At 48.9% G+C, this 17,359-nt stretch overlaps 2 protein-coding genes across 12 annotated transcripts in view; one reads left to right on the top strand and one right to left on the bottom strand.

Annotated features, from left to right (window-relative positions):
- Positions 1–581: 581 nt before the first annotated feature.
- On the top strand, positions 582–17,221 carry RARS1 (arginyl-tRNA synthetase 1). 2 transcript variants are annotated; one of them, XM_038150025.1, is made up of 16 exons: positions 614–677; positions 2,161–2,260; positions 5,769–5,903; positions 6,417–6,605; positions 9,805–9,916; positions 10,899–10,999; positions 11,417–11,538; positions 11,852–11,972; positions 12,249–12,378; positions 12,704–12,808; positions 13,674–13,852; positions 14,194–14,303; positions 14,926–15,031; positions 15,754–15,926; positions 16,476–16,723; positions 17,072–17,221. In XM_038150025.1, the coding sequence occupies exons 4-16, from the start codon at positions 6,453–6,455 to the stop codon at positions 17,179–17,181; spliced, it is 1,770 nt and encodes a 589-aa protein (XP_038005953.1). In that variant the 5' UTR covers positions 614–677; positions 2,161–2,260; positions 5,769–5,903; positions 6,417–6,452; the 3' UTR covers positions 17,182–17,221. The 2 variants fall into 2 exon arrangements, with proteins under 2 accessions (XP_038005952.1, XP_038005953.1); XM_038150024.1 differs by lacking the exon at positions 2,161–2,260 and having other exon boundaries at positions 582–677.
- Positions 17,049–17,359, bottom strand: part of LOC119706386 (rho GTPase-activating protein 7-like) — a 46,319-nt gene continuing 46,008 nt past the window's right edge. For 9 of the 10 annotated variants that reach the window (XM_038150015.1, XM_038150022.1, XM_038150013.1 and 6 more), the window contains one exon: positions 17,049–17,188. The gene's annotated coding sequence lies outside the window, so the exon portion shown is untranslated. The remainder of the gene's footprint in view (positions 17,189–17,359) is intronic. The other variant, XM_038150014.1, reaches the window with a different exon arrangement.

Raw genomic sequence — 17,359 nt, 5'->3', positions numbered from 1 at the left:
GCTTTTTGTCTTGAGTGAATCTTCTCATCCCCTGGCACCTGAACTGGGGTTCTTTTGTGTTGCCAGCTGGAAGCATATAGCTTTTCACGTCTTGTCACAAGAGATGCATTAATGGACACATTTCATATAATCATGGAATGTCCTGAGCTGGAAGGGACACACGAGGATCATCCAGCCCCTTTCTCTGTCCAGACATCCCAACAATCCCCCTGTGCATCCCTGCAGCGCTGTCCCCATGCTCCTGAGCTCCGGCAGCCTCGGGGCCGGGACCATTCCCTGGGGAGCCTGGGCAGTGCCAGCACCTCTGGGGGAAGCAGAACCTTTCCTGATCTCCGGCCGTTCCCTCGGGTACTTGCTGGTTTTCTCCCTGCCTGGACATTCCCTGTGCCCATTTTGTACCCAGCGGCTGGGCATGGGACGCGTTTGGTGGGTGGTGACAGGGAATGGGAGGGTGTGGGAGGGTGTGGAGGTGCTCTTCCCTTTCCCGTTTCCCCGTTCCCCTCACGCCGCAGGTGTCGATGGCCGCCCCGCCGGGGTCCTCCCCGCCGCCCGGGGGCGCTGCGGCCGCGGCCGCGCCGCTCCGGCCGCCTTCCGCTTCCCGCGGCGCCAGTCCCGGTTCCGGCCGCCCGAGGATGGAGGCGCGCGTGGCGCAGTCCGCGGCGAGGCTGGCGCGGCAGGTGCGGGGCCGGGCGGGACGGGACAGCCGGGCACGGCACCGCACGGGCCGGGACGGCCCCGACCGGCACAGCCGCGGGGCTCCGCGGGGCTCCGGTGGCGGGCGAGCCCCGGGAGCGCTGCCCGGGTACCGAAGCCCGCGCAGTGGCGGGAGTCCCGGGCGGGTCGCTGGGCCCCGCGGGAGCGGGAGGTCGGTCTGGGAAGGGAAGGCGGAGCGGGCAGGGCTGGAGCGCTTCCCGGGCTGCTCCCGTGTCTGCCGGGACTGAGGGCAGGGCTCCATTGCTGCCCTGTCTCACAGCCGGGCGGGATCGCGGCAGCGTTCCGAAAAAGCTTCCCGAGCGGTCAGCGGGACCGGCCCCGCACGGCGCTGTCACCGCGCCGGGCCCGTGGTCTGGCCGGGCAGCGATCACCCGGCGGGGCCAGCGGCGGCCCGGGAGCCCTGGCAGCCGGGGAGGGATGCGCCTCCTGTGTGCTGGCACGCTGGCCTCCTCGAACAGCTTCACTCAGCCACAAGGTGCTTACGTTTGGGAAAAGGTGGTGACAACTCTCTGCCTTTCAGTGACGATAATAATAAAAACCAGAACTGCCAGGTCTGTCCTGGTCAGTGGCCGGTACTGACAGTAGAGTGAAGAGGCAGCTTCAGGAAAGCTTTGACTCCTCCAGGGTCACTTCTCATACCTTGCCCATTTCCTCTGGAGCATCCAGCTGAGAGCTTCTGGACTTCGGCCTTTGGGTTTTTGCCTGCCATACTTGCGTGCTCTTGAGCAACTTCTGAGTGTGTTTCCTGCTCACAAATCTTAAATATACGACAGGCACTGAGATAATAAATCTGGCAGTTGAATCTCTGCACCTCCTTCTTGCCTTTGATTTTCCCTTTCTCCTTTGTTGCTGCTAGGAGAGGAAGGACATCTCAGGTATTCTGGCAAGGTGGCTCTCCATCTGCTGTCACTGCTGTTTTGTCTGTAGTCCCTAAGCAGATTCCAGGCACTGGAAGCAGAGCAGGAGTGTTCAGCTCCAGCTCCGGGAGGCTGCAGGAGGCCATGCAGAATTACTGAGCCTCACTCTGCCTGTCAGTCCCAGCCACATGCTCCCTGTTTCCAGCTGCAGCATGCCCTGGAGCCTGTGGGGAGCCAGCCTGCAGGAAAATAACCCAACAAGGAGCAAGCAGTGTGTGCTCAGCTGGCTCAGCAGGGCTTGGCAGAGTAGGAGTAGAGATAAAACTGAGCAGGAGGCTAGGAGGGGAAGGAAGAGAGGTGTTCTGCTCCCTTGGCCATGCTCTCTCAGGCCGTTTTCTCTCCTTTATGATTATTTTTATTTTGGTGGAGAAAAGCTCTTTCATAGTAAAAGCTAGAGACAGAAGCCTGTGCAAGTTTCATGGTACCCACCTGCTCAAGTAGGGTTCTTGGAAGACAGTCTTATGTGCTAAGGGAAAATGTAAGGATGCTTTTGGTCCTTTGAAAAAGCTGTAGTTTTTTATATTCACAGGTGAGGGGAAGATTTCTAGCACTCACCTGAGCAAAGAGCCCTTGGAGATGTCAGCATGGCCTCATGTAATTCCCACAGCTCCTCCTGAGGTGGTCATCAGGTATGACCCTTTACTGACAAGTTGTGCCAGACAGTGCAGGTGGAATGAGCCAGGAGGTGACACTTGCTGGCCTGAACAGCAGCTTTTCCCTTCCTTTTCTCAGTCTCACATCTTTTAGATCAGAGGTGTATTGGCATTGTCTCCCTTCCTCACTTGGATGGTGCCATGAGAGAGGAGTTGTTACAAGGCTTAGCTGTAGTTTTGCAGAGTAGTTTGTTTTTAAGGAAGAATGTAGCATTCATGTCCTTTCAGTAACATCTAGCATTCACAGATCTTTGCCAGAGAATTAACTTTATCACAGGGTGCTGTGGTCAGAGGCATTTCTGATGTAAGTATCTGAAGACCTTTTTTCCAGGCAAGCTCAGCAACATTGCTGTGGGTGTGGGGGTCACAGAATCATAGCATACCTCAAGTTGGAAGAGACCCATGGATCATCAGATCCACCTCCCCACTCATCACAGGGCTACCTAAAACTAAAGCATATTGTTAAGAGCATATTCCAGATGCTCCTTGAACCCCAGCAGGTTTGGTGCCACAACCACTTCCCAGGAGAGCCTGTTTCAGTGCACCAGCACCCTCCCAGTGAAGAACCTTTGTGAACCAGTCTGGACTTCCCCTGACACAGCTGCATTTCATTTTCCTGTCTCCTGTCACTGCTCACCAGAGAGTGCTGGGTGGTGTTCCCAGAACAGGGGTGCCCCCATTGCCAGTTTGGAGATGAAAGCTGTACTCGGCTGTGTGGCTGTCCCAGCCCAGCTGCTGGGATTTCAGCTCCATCAGTCTGGGACCCAGTGTAAGTATTGCTGAGTTCAGGCCTTTCTGCTGGGTCCTTTTGAATGAGAACTTCATTTCATCATCTGTATGAGCTGTTGGTGAGCACAATAAAAGGGAGACTGAAATGGCAGCAGCAGCACTGGAGTAGGCAGGTGAACCACCATGGTGAAACCTTTTGCTCTTGGTTCACACTCGAGTAACAACACAAGGACTGCTGCTGGAAATGTCTGAAGAAGGGGAGCACTAAACAGGAGAGACAAATGTGACTGTCTGGGGTGACAGTCTGGGCTTGGTCACATCTGAGATGGGGCCATCCCGAATGCCTCCGTGTGCCAGTGCTGTGAATTTGCTGGTTTGATGCAGTCATGGGAAAAAACTAGACGAGAGTTGCTGAACTGTGGCAGTACTTTAGAGTTTTTTGTTTCCTGGCCAAATCCAAGTGACTACAGTCACTCTAAGAGCTCTTTGGGCCAGATGTCTGCCCAGAGGTCAGTGATTCCTGGGCACTGTAGTTCTGGCTTCTGACCACGACCTCTTTCCTCATCCTCACCTGCAGTGAAACAGTATGGAAAGAAGCTCCAGTAGGTTACTGGTCATGTCACCTCCTGGGAGCCTTCCCTTGGGTGGCCAGAGGTGTTTGTTATTACATAGGAAAATCCAGCTCAGATTCCTCTTTGGTAAAGCTTGTCAGTGGTACTGAAATATCCCAGTTACAGCTTGGGAGGAATCTTTTAATGCAGAAGGAATACTTGTGAGCTGCATGTTGGCTTGGACCTGCAGGGATTTTAGTTTCAAAAGCAGAATGTGATTTTCTGGTTTTGGAGAATGTTGCTTTCGATGCAGAACTCTCCCTGGGGTCTTGGAGGCCTATCCTGGAGCTGGTGACTTCACTAGAGGGGAGATAATACTGCATGGACACAGAATTTACAGATTATGTGATATTAGGGGCTGAAGATACCTTTGCACTTATGTTTAAAGCACATTCTGGGCTTGGGGGGTGAGTTATGTATGTCACTGCTCTGATGTTTTATAGCAATAATGGCACTGAAACTTACAGTGACACAGCTGTGAAAACACAGTGAAATCTCTTGTGCTATTTTTTAACTTGAAGTATAGAAGATTTTACAAATGGGTCTATAAATTATGTGAAATGCTACCAAATCAGGCCAGGAAGAAAAGTTGAAAATAAACAAATCAATTTGCTGTTGTTTATGGGGGAAGGTTTGTGTATGTATGTAAATAAGAGAAAAACTGATTTTTGGTACACCTGCCTTGGGTTTTGAAAAGAAAAGCTGAAATGGGAACTATTTGAAGTGAGTTGATTATAATGTATAGCTGTGCTGTTCAGTGATTTTAGTTGTGTAAATGCCAAACCAGAGGATTTGATATAGGTTTGGGTTTTTTTCTCAAAGTCCTGTTTCTTCACATCCAAACTGCAGGAAGCAGCATTGTTTTCTCCTCTGTAGCAGAGGAGACCTTGAGGTTGTAACAGAAGTGTGCCATAAACTGAAGCACACCTGAAGAATGACCTCAAAAGTACTGATTTTCAGCTTGGCCCACAAACAGGCCAATCTCAAGATGGTTTTGCCTCAGCCTAGGTTTTTGAGCATGTGCAGTTAGTCACAGCAGTGTTCCTGGGAGCTGTTGTTCAGGTGGACATACAAGACCAAGAGATTCAATGGCCCAGTTTTTTTCCTAATTAAATAGTCTGATTGTTTGAAGAGCAGCAAAGGAAATGAGCCCATTTTGATAAGGTTTGGTGGCCTGCAATAATAGCCTGAGCTGCGTCCTGCTGTGGGAATGCTGGCAGAGGAGAGCCTGGATGAGGGAGCCAGGGAGGTGACAAGCCAGGGTGGGCAGTGCTCACTGCCTCCCTCCATGGCAGCACCAAGTCCCTCAAACCTTGAGTAGCCTCTAGGATTCTGTGTCACAGCCAGCTTTGTGGCTCAGGGCCTGTTATGGGGAGGACAAGAGATGGACAACAGAGACGAAACTTCGGCTCTGGTTTCTTTAGGGTGTGGGGTGAGGAAGATTCCTGCTCCTTGCAGCAGCTTCGAACCTTTTTGCTGCTAACAAATTTGTCTGAGTTGGGGCTGTGAAGTCTGCTGGGACACAGGGAAGTGTGTTTGGAACATAGAGGCCCTCCTGAAATTCCCAAGTGCTCCTGAATGCCTTGTGTCAGTTTTAAGGGAGAAGACATTTTCTTCCTGGACAGGGCAGGAAAGGTTGTGTGGCCAGGTGGAAGTGAGTGCACACTGCAGAAATGCCCCTGTGGAGCAGCACACTACTTCTGGCATTCCTGTCTCTAGGTGGGGTTTGAGTTTGCTGGGGTTGTGTAGTAGTCATGGTTTACTCCTCTGAAGCTGTGGCCTGTGAGATGGTGAAACAGGCTGAAGGGAATTTTGAGTCAAATAATTTGATATCTTTGTTTAAAAATCTGGAGAAAGTGCTTATTTGGGGACTATCTCATTAGCATGTCCTGTTGTCATTCTTGTACTTCTGTCAGTATAAGTGAGACTATTTTCTTACTGCCTTTTTTAAAGAGTATTTCAGAATCCTTGTTTTTCACACAACTAGAAACAATCTTCAAATATTGTTTGGAATTAATCAGCTTACGTGTCATTGCATTTACAATGCAAACTAGCACTGTGCCTGAGATCTTGCAGCTCCTCACCTCCTGTCCCCTCTCCAGAAATTACTGTGTAATTGAAACACAGCTCAATTTTCTTTTCAGGAAAACGAGATCAAGTTGTTGACTGCAGAAATTGAGCGTCTGAAGAACTTTGGGTGCTTGGGAGTCTCCCCGAGTTTGGAAGGGTTGCGAGACGAAAACGCAAAACTCAAGTACCGGTTAAACTTCCTGAAGAAGGTAAGGGAATAAAAAATCATTGCTGGACCTTGTGGGGTTTTTTTTGTTGTCTTTAGGACAACCTAAATAAATGGTGTGAGTTCGTCACAGCTCTGATGTGTGACAGCATGCTTGCTCTGCATTCTGACACCTTAATTGATGGCATATCCGATATTTCTTCGTTCCTTAAACAGGAACCTGTTTTATGGGAGATGTCAGTAGGTCACTAAGCCCACATGGTCATGGCTGGGGCAGTTTTCGACCAGGTGGCCCAGCTGAGGTCTGTCCCAGGATCACCAACCCAGGTGTGAGAAGTAATGCAGCCCTGCAGTCAGGGGGAGGTTTGTGCTGGGAGCAATGGTTCAGCAGGAGAATCATGGATTTTTATGTTATATACATTGCTCCTGTGCCTGGAGGTGTCAGCCAAATCTGTCAGCTGTGCTTTGCCAGGCAGCCAAGGAGAAAAGTGGGATGTAACAGCTCCTCAGATGCTGGGAATTCAGCCTTCTGGATTTTGGTGGTTTTCTTTTTCAGAGCCTTCAAGAGGAAAGAAGTAAATCAACCAAAAGCATGATTAATATCAACAGCTGTCTCCAGGAGATCTTTGGAGCTGCCATTCAGGCTGCCTACCCAGACTTAGAAAACCCTCCTCTGGTGGTGACACCAAGTCAGCAGCCCAAATTTGGGGACTACCAGTGTAACAGTGCCATGGGCATATCACAGGTAAATGATGGAAACAATCTCAACAAAGAAGCAAAACCAGGGATGTTGTCTGTTGGAAGCTAAGGGATAGACAGCACGGTGAGAGTTGCAATATGGGACTTGTTCTGGGCTGAGAATTGAGTGAGTATTGAATGGCATTTCAAGGGAAGCATTGGCCTTTACAGAGCTGGCCTTTAAACCTCTGTTCAGGTGCCTGGTATGAGAGAGTTAATGTGTGTGGCACAGAAAAACTGCTTGGTTCATGGGATCTAAATCAAATCAGGATTTAAGTGCTGCATCGATTTACTAATGATGTGCAATTAACTACCAATTAGTGAGTTGTATGTTTGGAACTGAAAACACCAAAACAATAAATCACGATTCTAGAGAATTGCAAAATCTTGAGAAACACCTGCATAGCTCTAACTGCTCTTCTCTAGTGCCAGGAAATATCCTCACACGTTTGTGTGCATGTACCCCCTTCTCACAGGGCAGGTGACAAAGGGGCATCTCCAGCTTCCCCTCTTGGCTCACACCTCCCTTTGCTGTGGGTGCTGCGGTTTCCTCCTACCCACAGACACACATGGCAGAGCAAAGCAGCCCAGGTGCTGCCCTGTGTGCTCTGTTGGGTTTGGATCTGTGTCTTACATCCCAAACTGCCCTGCCTGAGCTCAGCCAGAAGGTACTGGGCATTGTCAGGCCTGGACGTGCTCAGGAAGCGCCTTCTCAGAGCCCAGCCAGGTGTGGATTGCTGCTTGGCCAGATCCTCTGGCTCAGTCCTTTGTTTAACATATCTTGTTAATTCCCTGGGTACAGGGAGTTTGACCAAAGAGGACCCAAATAGAATCAGAGACAATTCAGCAGTTGCTCAATGGGCTGGGACTGTGCTGAAGTAAATCCAGGAGGTGTGGGAGAAAGAAGGTGTGTGTGTTCTAGCTTAGGTGCTGAAGCACCCAAACTTTCAGTGCATTGATGCCTTTGGGTGACTAAGTAGACACTTTGTAATTACAGGTCTTTTATTTGGCAATCTAAACAGAAACAACTCCTCTTTTTACACCTCCTGTTGTCACTTCCCCCTTATTAACCCATTAGACTGGCAGTTTTGACACTGAACTTGCGCTGCCACTCGTGGAACTGTGCTGTCCCAGGTTGTCCCTGTGCAATGAGCGTGGCTCGGGCAGCAGGGGCACAATACGTGCCAGGCAGCAGGCTCTGGGCTGCGGTGCCAGGCAGAACTGCCCTCCCAGATCCCGTGTCTCCCCTCGGTCTCATTAGCATGTTGTCACTGTGCTACCACCCTGGGTGACTGCACTGACACGGGATTCAGGGCGCTGCCACTTCCCTGACCGCCGCGTTACCCCAATTAAGTCGCAGTTGGGATTCTCGAGCAGTCCAGGCTTCCCAGCACCGACGTGGTTCACATAACTGGGTGTCTGAGCAGTCCCCTTCCAGCCAGGGTTTGAGTTCCAGGTTGTCAGCTGTGCTGGTGAATAGGGGTTCCTAGTGCTGGCCTTGGCTGTGGAGTTTGTTCCTGGGCTGGCAGGCTGTGCACTGGGCTGGAGTTTGGCCGTACTCACATAGGCAATGTGTCAGAATGGCAGAGCCAGGGGATGAGAGCAGCAGGTTGGAGACTTTCTGTCACCTTGTTTTAGGGGCTTGGCTGGGGTGCTGGTCTTCCCAGGGTGTCCCCAGGCAGAGCTGGAACACCGGTCAGGGTCACTGGGACTGCCAGCAGAGTGGGAAGTGCCCTGACTGGGGCAGCACTGGTACGTGCCAGGCAGCAGCCTCTCCCTGCAGGCGTGCTGATGTGGAAAGGACCCTCACAAATGCCTGTTGTTTTCCTGGGAGCTCATTAGCATATTAATGCTTGGGGTTTCAGCCAGGAGCTCCAACAGGAGTGTGGTGACCATTTCTGGAATGGTTCACATAACGTGCCTGTAATCTGGTATAACATGCTCATAATCTGGGTTTGCATTTATTTTTCCTGTACTTTACACTTTGAGTAACACTAAAGCTGAGGTTTGCTTTTGTTGACCTTCTTAAGCCTTTACCATCTTGTAAGGATCCTGTGTATGACAGGTTAAACAGAAAACTGCAACTCTAGTAGAAATACATTTTAGAGCAGACTGTAAGTTAGCAAATACAAGCAGTTAGTGTAAATTCTGAGTTGACAAAGAGGTACACCATCTTTGTGGCCTCAGTGGAGTTGTTTTCAAACACATCACAGTAATGCTGGAAAATCATATGCTCAGAAACAAATACTTGTAATTTTATACAAGTGTGAACATAGTGTTTTGCATGGGATGGGTTGGGCTAGCTTACAGAATCCTCCTAAAGGGTGTTTTTGTAAGATTTGCAAAAAGCTATGTGAGAAGGTGCTTTGGGAATGGACAGGGAAGTTGTGTAGTTGGACTAGGTGATCTTCAAAGGTCTGTTCCAACTCAAACCACTCTGATACTATCATTGTATGTAAACTTGTGTACTTGAGTCCTGTTCTTTGAGTTCCTCACAGCAGGCTGCTCATGTCTCCAAGGGAAAAGGAAAGCTACTTTAACAGCAGTTTTTCTGATGCTCTTTAAAGAAAAATGGGTAGTGCTGGGATTATCTTTGTTTGCTTTGGTCGTTGGATTTTATTTATTTATTCACTTATTAATCTATTCACTTATTTATTTATTAAGCTTGAGCTTGAGACTAAGACAGGACGGAAGGCAGTTTGCTTTGGTTTGTTTAATCATAAATAAACAGACCTGCTCTGAAACCACACTCAGCATCTGCTGGAGGCACAGTTCAGAACTTCAAATGTGGATGCTGCCAGAGCTGAGGACACCCATGAGACTGATCCACAGGATTGTGAAGCACTGAAGGACTGTGTCAGCTATGCTGATTTTTAAAGGGTTTGTCCCTTTTACTTAGCTTAGAAAAACACATATTTACCAAACCACTTAGCAGGTTTTGTAAAATAGCCTGGGAGATTTTCCTCTGACATAGGGACTGCTCTGAGCAGAAGGAGGTGAACGTGTTGGGTTCAGTCAGGCTTGTGCTGTGGAGAACTGATCTAATCTGTAAAATTGGCTAGAGATGTTTCTCTTTGTGTACATGTCTGTATTATGAAGCTGAAGGACCATGAGGATGTTTCAGTGCTTCAGTACCTGTGCTCTCTGTTTTGCTCTCTAGAATGTTTCAGAGGACTGAATTTTCCTTGATCTTTGTTGTGTTCCAGATACTGCTCAAAACCAGGGAACAGAAGGTTAGCCCACGAGAAATCGCCGAGAAAATAGTAAAAAATATTCCTGCCAATGAATGCATTGAGAAGGTCGAAATTGCTGGGCCTGGTAAGATAGTTTCATTTTACACACTTTGTATATCTTAAAGCGAAAAGGGCAGTTATATTGTGAGAGAGAAGCTGAGTTGAGTTCTACTGTTTTGTGCTTTAAAACTGCAGTTTCACAGTGGATTAGCTTCTTCTGTCTTGGTGAGCTTTGTAGAGCTCAGACTTGTGCAGCAGCAGAGAATCTACTTCTGAATTAGAATTGGCAGGTATGATCATGAGCCCTTTAATTAGCAGTTTTTCCACTGATCCCTAGGGGACCAGCTTTTCCTCTTTCAATATTGGTGATAGGAATCAAGCCAGAGTCATGAAATCACAGAAAAAACGGACAGCCCTTCTCGCTGTTGCTTGCGTGGTGAGGAGACCTTGTCCTCTCAGAACTGAGAAGCTGGAGGAGCATGGAGGTCATTAATTGCTGCCTTTGTTTTGTCCCTGTGACCCAGGGAAAAATACAAGGACTCATATTCCTTAGGGCTTCAGCATAAACACAGAAATCCCATGGCACAGCCCTTTTAGGGCTAGAGCTTGTTCATTGGCTCTGGGAAGCAGGAGAAATAAGACAGTGTCATACCATGAGCATAAATTATCCCAGATGAAACCGTATGTTTTAGGATATTAATTTTTAATAAAAAGATAAAGCAGGATTTGGTTTTGCATTCTGGAAACCAAATTACTTATTTTCTCACAAAAAAATTGTTTCTATAAATTCATTGTTGAGTGGCAGTGTACAAAAAGGAGTTATGTCCATGGTGTAGCTTGCAGCATCTGACTCCTGCAGTAAAGGCTATACTGATGTGAACAGACTCTTCTAATCTGGGAACAGAAATTGTCTTCAAGTGACAGCTTTGTAAAATGTTTTGTCAAGCTGACTTCATGTGCTCTTGTGCTTGATGCATGAAAACAGGAATCCAGGGGGGAAGGAAACAAAAAACAATCTGAGGCACTTCTGCAGCCCCAGCACTCACTGCTGGTTTTTTCCTGCAAAGGTTTTATCAATGTCCACTTGAGAAAGGATTTTGTGTCGAAGCAGCTGAGCAGTTTATTGATCAATGGAGTTCAACCACCAGCTATTGGCAAAAGGAAAAAGGTACAGCAGAAAGCACACAGCCACCTTGCTACAGGGGACTTGTTCTGGGCTGCAGTATCTTTGAAATTCCCCCCTGAAGGGATGTGCAGAGCAGATGTCCATGTCAGCAGGGTGTTAGAGCGGAGTATGTGGGATGTGGCATAGGAACTGGGGGCCATGGGGTAGGTCACTTGTACTTGCTGTGGTCTCTGGTGGCTGAGGGACAGGGCTCTGTGGGGGTGGGGGTTGTGCCCAGGTCAGTCAGGGAGTGATCCCTGACCCTCAGCTGGGCTGCAGCAACCCTCGCTCTGATGTTCCTGCTGAGGGTCAGCAGAGGTGATTCTCCTTCCCACTGCTCCCCATAACAAAACCCAGATCAAACACACGAGGTGTGGTAATGGCCTTTTATTCATGTGTTCCTTTGGTTCTGTGCCCAAGGTGGTGGTGGATTTTTCCTCCCCCAACATTGCAAAGGAGATGCACGTTGGCCACCTGCGCTCTACCATCATCGGGGAGAGCATGTCCCGGCTCTTCGAGTTCGTGGGTTATGATGTTCTGAGGTGAGGCTGGGTGTGGTGGGCTTGCTGGGCTGTTTGTGCAGTCCCTGTCTCTCTGTTCTGCTCTGTATTGGTCTTAGTTTATAAGCACATAGCAAATAACCCTTTAAGGGTAGTAGATACTAAGCTGGGCAAGTGTAGCAGGGTTAGGAATCAAGGTGGGCAGCAGCTTCAGTGCAGTGGAACTGGGGAGCTTGCCTGGGCAGGGTTTCTGGTATTATGTGTGTTTCTTTTAGAATATATATTTTAAAAATGTGTGTATTTTAAAGCATATGTGTAAGAGATGATTATTAATGTCCTCTTCAATTGCTCCAAGGTTGAACCATTTAGGAGATTGGGGCACCCAGTTTGGAATGCTCATTGCTCACCTCCAGGACAAATTTCCAGATTACTTAAGTGTTTCTCCTCCCATTGGGGATCTCCAAGCTTTTTACAAGGTATGTGTAGCAAAGCAGATTGAGAAGCTTTACAAATTGCAGCATAGTTGTGGAGAAATGGAAGATTTAAATCACTGTTAGTAGATTATTGTGATAACCAGCCACGGGGTGATGAATTGTGGTATCTGGTATTGAACTGTCGGTATGGGGCATGATCAAAGGCCTTTGTAAGCACAGAGCCTTTCTGTCTTGAGGTGAGCATACCTGGAGAGCCTGTTAGGAGTGGTGGTTTGTTTCAGGGGAGAAAGCAGTGCTTTTCCATGTGTTTCCCTGCAGGAATCCAAGCAGAGGTTTGACACAGAGGAGGAGTTTAAGAAGCGAGCTTACCAATGTGTGGTGCTGCTGCAGAGCAAAAACCCCGACTTCATTAAAGCCTGGAATCTCATCTGTGACGTGTCACGCAGAGGTGACTTCGCCACATCTGGAATGTCTCAGCTGTACAACAATGTGGCTTTCCTCACTTTATGTCTGAGCACACCCTTCTGTTTTCTCTTGAAAAACCACTGCCACACTGCTAAGAGAAGCTGAAAGCAAAAAGCCAGTACAACCAAAGTACTGGGCTGTCTTAAGTGGAGACTTTCAGCTAAATCTTTTGTCTCCTGAGTCCTAGTCTGATGCCTTGACCAAGAAATGGATAATGCTTTTTGGGCCTTGCTGTACTCACTGCTAAACATGCCACTGGTTCCCACTGTGTGCCTTTAATGTAAGTATTATGTTCTGTTTCCCTCAAGAATTCCAGAAAATCTACAACTGTTTGGACATCACAATCGTAGAAAGAGGGGAATCCTTCTACCATGAGATGATGAAAGATATTGTGAAAGAATTTGAAGATAAAGGTGAGGCTTTTGGTCTCGGGTCAGAAGTTCTGCAGCTGTGAGGATGAGCATGGTAACCTCAATCCTGTTCAGCAGGGCTTAGGGCTGATGCTTTTCAAGTTGCATCTTCCCCACGTTTGCTTTTTTTCTCAGCCATGTTTCCTAAGAGGACATTTTGTGGCTTTTCCTCATTCCAGAAAGCCTGGATCTTTCTTGCTGACATCAAAAGCAGTTTTTCTCTGATATTTGTAGGCAGTAGCACAGGATACTACTGGAATTTATTGTATTCTGAGTAAACAGTCAAGGAGCAATATACGACAGACTTCCCAGTCGTAGTGTTGTGACTGTGGAAACTTTGTCTGAGAAATCTCTGTGAAGACAGTGGGATTTTGGGATCATGTTGACTTTGAAACTGGCAAGAATCCAAATGCAGCATAAAAAGTCTCTGGTTTTATGTGTTCCTGTCTGGATTTTGCAGTTCTTGAGTCTCACCATCTGAAGTGTTCTGACTGTCTCACTTCAGAAAGACTCTGTGCAGAGTTGTCACCATACCTCTGCAGAGTTTCTGTTGCCTTTAATGCCATATTTTGTGATGAGTTTGTGGCTGTACAGGCAGATGTGGATGCAAATTATGGGAGTTTTTGAATTAGGTCTTTCCTGGTAAGGTCACATTTGTGCAGATCGCTTCCTTGTGCATAGTTCTGGAAGTGCTGTACAGAATGGGACTGGTGTTGACAAGGGAGTACTCATGTAGGTCTTTTCATATTTTTGATGATGTGAGTGTGTGGCCTTTTCTCTCTGGTAGCAGCAGGGAGGGGAGGTGTTGCTGCTGGCCCAGAAGCTCCGTGGTTTGTTCAGCACAGAATGCTTTTGGTTGCTTTGGCAGGCTTTGTGCAGGTTGACGATGGCCGGAAGGTGGTGTTCGTCCCGGGTTTCCCTGTGCCGCTGACAATCATGAAATCGGACGGAGGTTACACCTACGACACGTCAGACCTGGCTGCTCTGAAGCACAGGCTGTGTGAAGAGAAGGGTGACATCCTCATCTACGTTGTTGATAGTGGCCAGGTGAGTTCAGCACTCTCTGCTGTAACTGTTGGTGCTGGTCAGCACAAAGTGTGTGAAATGATGGATGCACCAGTAACACAGGTAGAACGCCACAGGGTCTTCTGTGTGATTGGTGTATTTACTCCTTATCTGAGCAGTGATGGGAATCTGCCAGTTGCTGCTTCTGTAGAGCTGGAAAACTCTTGGAAAGGTTGAAGAATTCAAAGCAGATTTTGTCTGTGGAGTTGGAAACACTTAAGTCTTCTTGTGAGAGCTTCGTTGTGACTAGGATAAAGCTATGAAGAAACTACACCTGGAGGAGTGGATTGAGAACCAGTTGTTGGTGTTTTATTTTCTTGCAGTCTGTGCATCTCCAGACAGTGTTTGCAGCTGGACAGATGATTGGCTGGTATGATCCCAAAGTCACCAGAGTGGCCCATGCTGCCTTTGGAGTGGTGCTGGGAGAAGACAAGTAAGTGTCTGGGTGTACTTTTTCCTCTGTCTGTACCTTGGAGAGAAAGTTTGAGTGAATGCAGGAGATTTGCTCTCGTTCATTGAGAAGCATGTATGTGGCACACCAAAAAAACCCCAAAAGAAAGCACTGGTTCCTGTGCTGTTACCTGTAACTGTGTCATTGTGTTGTCACTGTCCTTGATCCTCACAGTCATTGCTGCTGTGGTCACATTCCCTCTCGAGCCTGGCTTCTGCTGCCTGGCATTTGGCGAGGGGCACTTGGATTGGCTGGTGGAAGCTAATGTGGCACTGGGAGATGGCAGTGGTAAAGGCCATCATTTTCATTACTTTCTACTCTCTTTCATGGTAGATGAAACAAAAGTTGGGAAAAGTCTGGCACTGCTGTTGTGTGCTGCTTAATGCCTGGAACTGGACAGTTCCAGCTGTTGAGTCCTTCCTGGCCATTCCTGCTGACCATGCTGTAGGTGCTGTCTCAGTTTTGGAGCTGTCCATGTCATGGCAATTCCTTCAATACAAAAGGATTTGCCATGTGCTTTTTTCCTAAGCTTGCTGGGCACTAGGCAGAGGGTGGAAGTGTTTTGCCCCTTATGCAGGTGGTCATTTTGGCTGTGTGTTTTTAGGAAGAAGTTCAAAACTCGTTCAGGGGACACAGTGCGTCTCATAGACCTGCTGGAGGAAGGACTGAAACGAGCCATGGACAAGCTGAAAGACAAGGAACGGGACAAGGTAGTTGGGCCAGATTGCTTGTCTTTCTTGAGAACTTCCCAGTTGTGTTCCCAGACTTATGGTCTCTGCATTGCTTAATGAGATTTCTGTCTGTCTTGCTGCCTGCAGAGAACTGAACAGTGTGGGACATGGAATGTAACAGAAAGGCCAAACTCTGTCCAAGCACAGTGTGAGGCAGTGGAATTGGGAAGGACAGTGTAGGGTGAAAGTGAAAAGTGAAAAGTTCCTTTTTAAACAGGAACACGAGGAAGCAAGGAAAAAAAAAACCTTGAAAATTTCTGAAGGGCTCATAGGAGTCAGGCACAAAGTGCTTTGCCCTGCTGCCACTGTTCCAGCACAGAGGGGTTTGTAAGTGTTTGGATTGACCAAAATGCTCCATAAGGGTAGGAGGACCAACATTTGTTCCGTGTACATGGAAGAAGCAGGAGCAGAGCACATCACACCTGGCAGGCTGTGGGGCACAGAGGTCCTGTGGGCAGTCAGAAGAGGGAGTCAGCCCTAACCTGAGCAGGGCTGTGGTGCCAGTGGATTGCAGGAGAAGTGAGGGGCGGGTTTGGGGTTCTCTGGTGCCCTGAAGCAGGGAGGTGCATGTGAGCTGAGGACCAGGTGGGTAAATGCCCTCAGCAGCCTGGGCTCTCCTCCTGAGCCCTGCTGAGAGGCCAGGGCTGTGCATTGTGCTTCATTCTTCCTCTTGACTGTTGCCTGTTTGGAAATTGCACCAGGTCCTGACGCCAGAAGAGCTGAAAGCTGCCCAGACGTCGGTGGCTTTTGGATGCATTAAATATGCAGATCTGTCCCACAACAGACTCAATGATTACGTGTTCTCCTTTGACAAGATGCTGGACGACCGAGGGAACACAGCTGCCTATCTGCTCTATGCCTTCACACGCATCAGGTGCGTGGGGTGCAGGGAGCTGCAGGAGCTGGGGCTCTCTGCATCTGTGTCACAAAGGGACAGTCACATCAGTGCTGTTGGGGTGTTTGGTAAGAGAAGCCAGCTACACTGGTATTCACCCTGGACAAGATTTTATTTGTCATTGCACACCATGTGTCCAGTGCCACCCGAAGTGGCTCCTCTGTGTGACACACAGCCCCGGGAGGGAACTGTGGGAGTTCCTGGTAAGCAGAGGATTTAGATGGTTGGAAAAGGATGCATCTGTGTTCCAGCGGCTGCTCAGCTCAAGTTTTGCCACACCCCAGTTTTTCTGGCACCCTGAGCCGTGGTTTGCTTGGCAGTATCAGCTGTCCTTGCTGCTGCAGGTGCCTAGAGCCCATCCCTCCCTGTTCCTCTGCAGTGCCCTCCTGGATCAAGGGCTGACTGTCCTCTTCAGCCTGGTCACCCAGCACTGGGCAAGGGAGGCCATCAGCCCTGAGGCAGGCCAGCCAGGTGAGCAGGCTGGGCACTGGCACCCTCACAAGCAGACTCTGTTTTGGACCATTCCAGGGCAATTGCTCGCCTGGCCAATATCGATGAGCAGATGCTGCGCAAGGCAGCCAGGGAGGAGGTGCTTGTCCTTGACCATGAGAAGGAGTGGAAACTGGGCAAGTGCATCCTGAGGTTTCCTGAGATCCTGCAGAAGATCCTGGAGGACTTGTTATTGCACACACTCTGTGACTACCTGTATGAGCTGGCCACTACCTTCACCGAGTTCTATGACAGCTGCTACTGTGTTGAGAAGGACAGGCAGACTGGTGAGTGTTGGCCACGGGGTGCTGCCTGTGCCTGTGTCACATCCTGTGGTTACATCCATCTCCAGGGTGTTACCCTGTATTGGAAAGGCTGTTGTCACACTACTGTGTCCATGTGGGAGGATTGACGGAGACTAGGGGAGTCTGTGTTATGACCGAGCAGGAAGGTTGAGTGGAGTTGGGAGCAGCTAGGCACCTGGAAACAGGAGGGGTGGTCAGTCTGCATGGCTTGGGGAGATCAGGAAGGGTTCCATGTGCAAGTCCAGAGCCTGGTTTTGGGTGGAGGGGCTTCCCCTGGGGAAGGCTGTTGTTCTGAGCAGCTACTCCAGCTCCTCTGTCTGCATTTTCCAGGCCAGATCGTGAAGGTGAACATGTGGAGGCTGCTGCTGTGCGAAGCCACTGCCACTGTCATGGCCAAAGGATTCGACATCCTGGGGATTAAGCCTGTGCAGAGGATGTAGCAGTTCCCTGTGGAATGACAATAAAGGGACTAAACAACTGCAGTTCTCTCTCTCTGTTGGAGTGGGGTTGTGGTATGGGAAAAAAAGTAGAGGGGGAGGGAAAAGGAGAGAAAAGGAGTGTGGCTTCAGCAGCTGCAGATACAGAGGCAGACATGTGGCTGTGAGCACAGCTCTGAGC

This window comes from Motacilla alba, chromosome 13 (genome assembly GCF_015832195.1).
Source record: "Motacilla alba alba isolate MOTALB_02 chromosome 13, Motacilla_alba_V1.0_pri, whole genome shotgun sequence".
Lineage (NCBI taxonomy): Eukaryota > Metazoa > Chordata > Aves > Passeriformes > Motacillidae > Motacilla > Motacilla alba.
The sequence above is the reverse complement of the archived record's forward strand: the minus strand, read 5'-3'. Positions and strand labels throughout refer to the sequence as shown.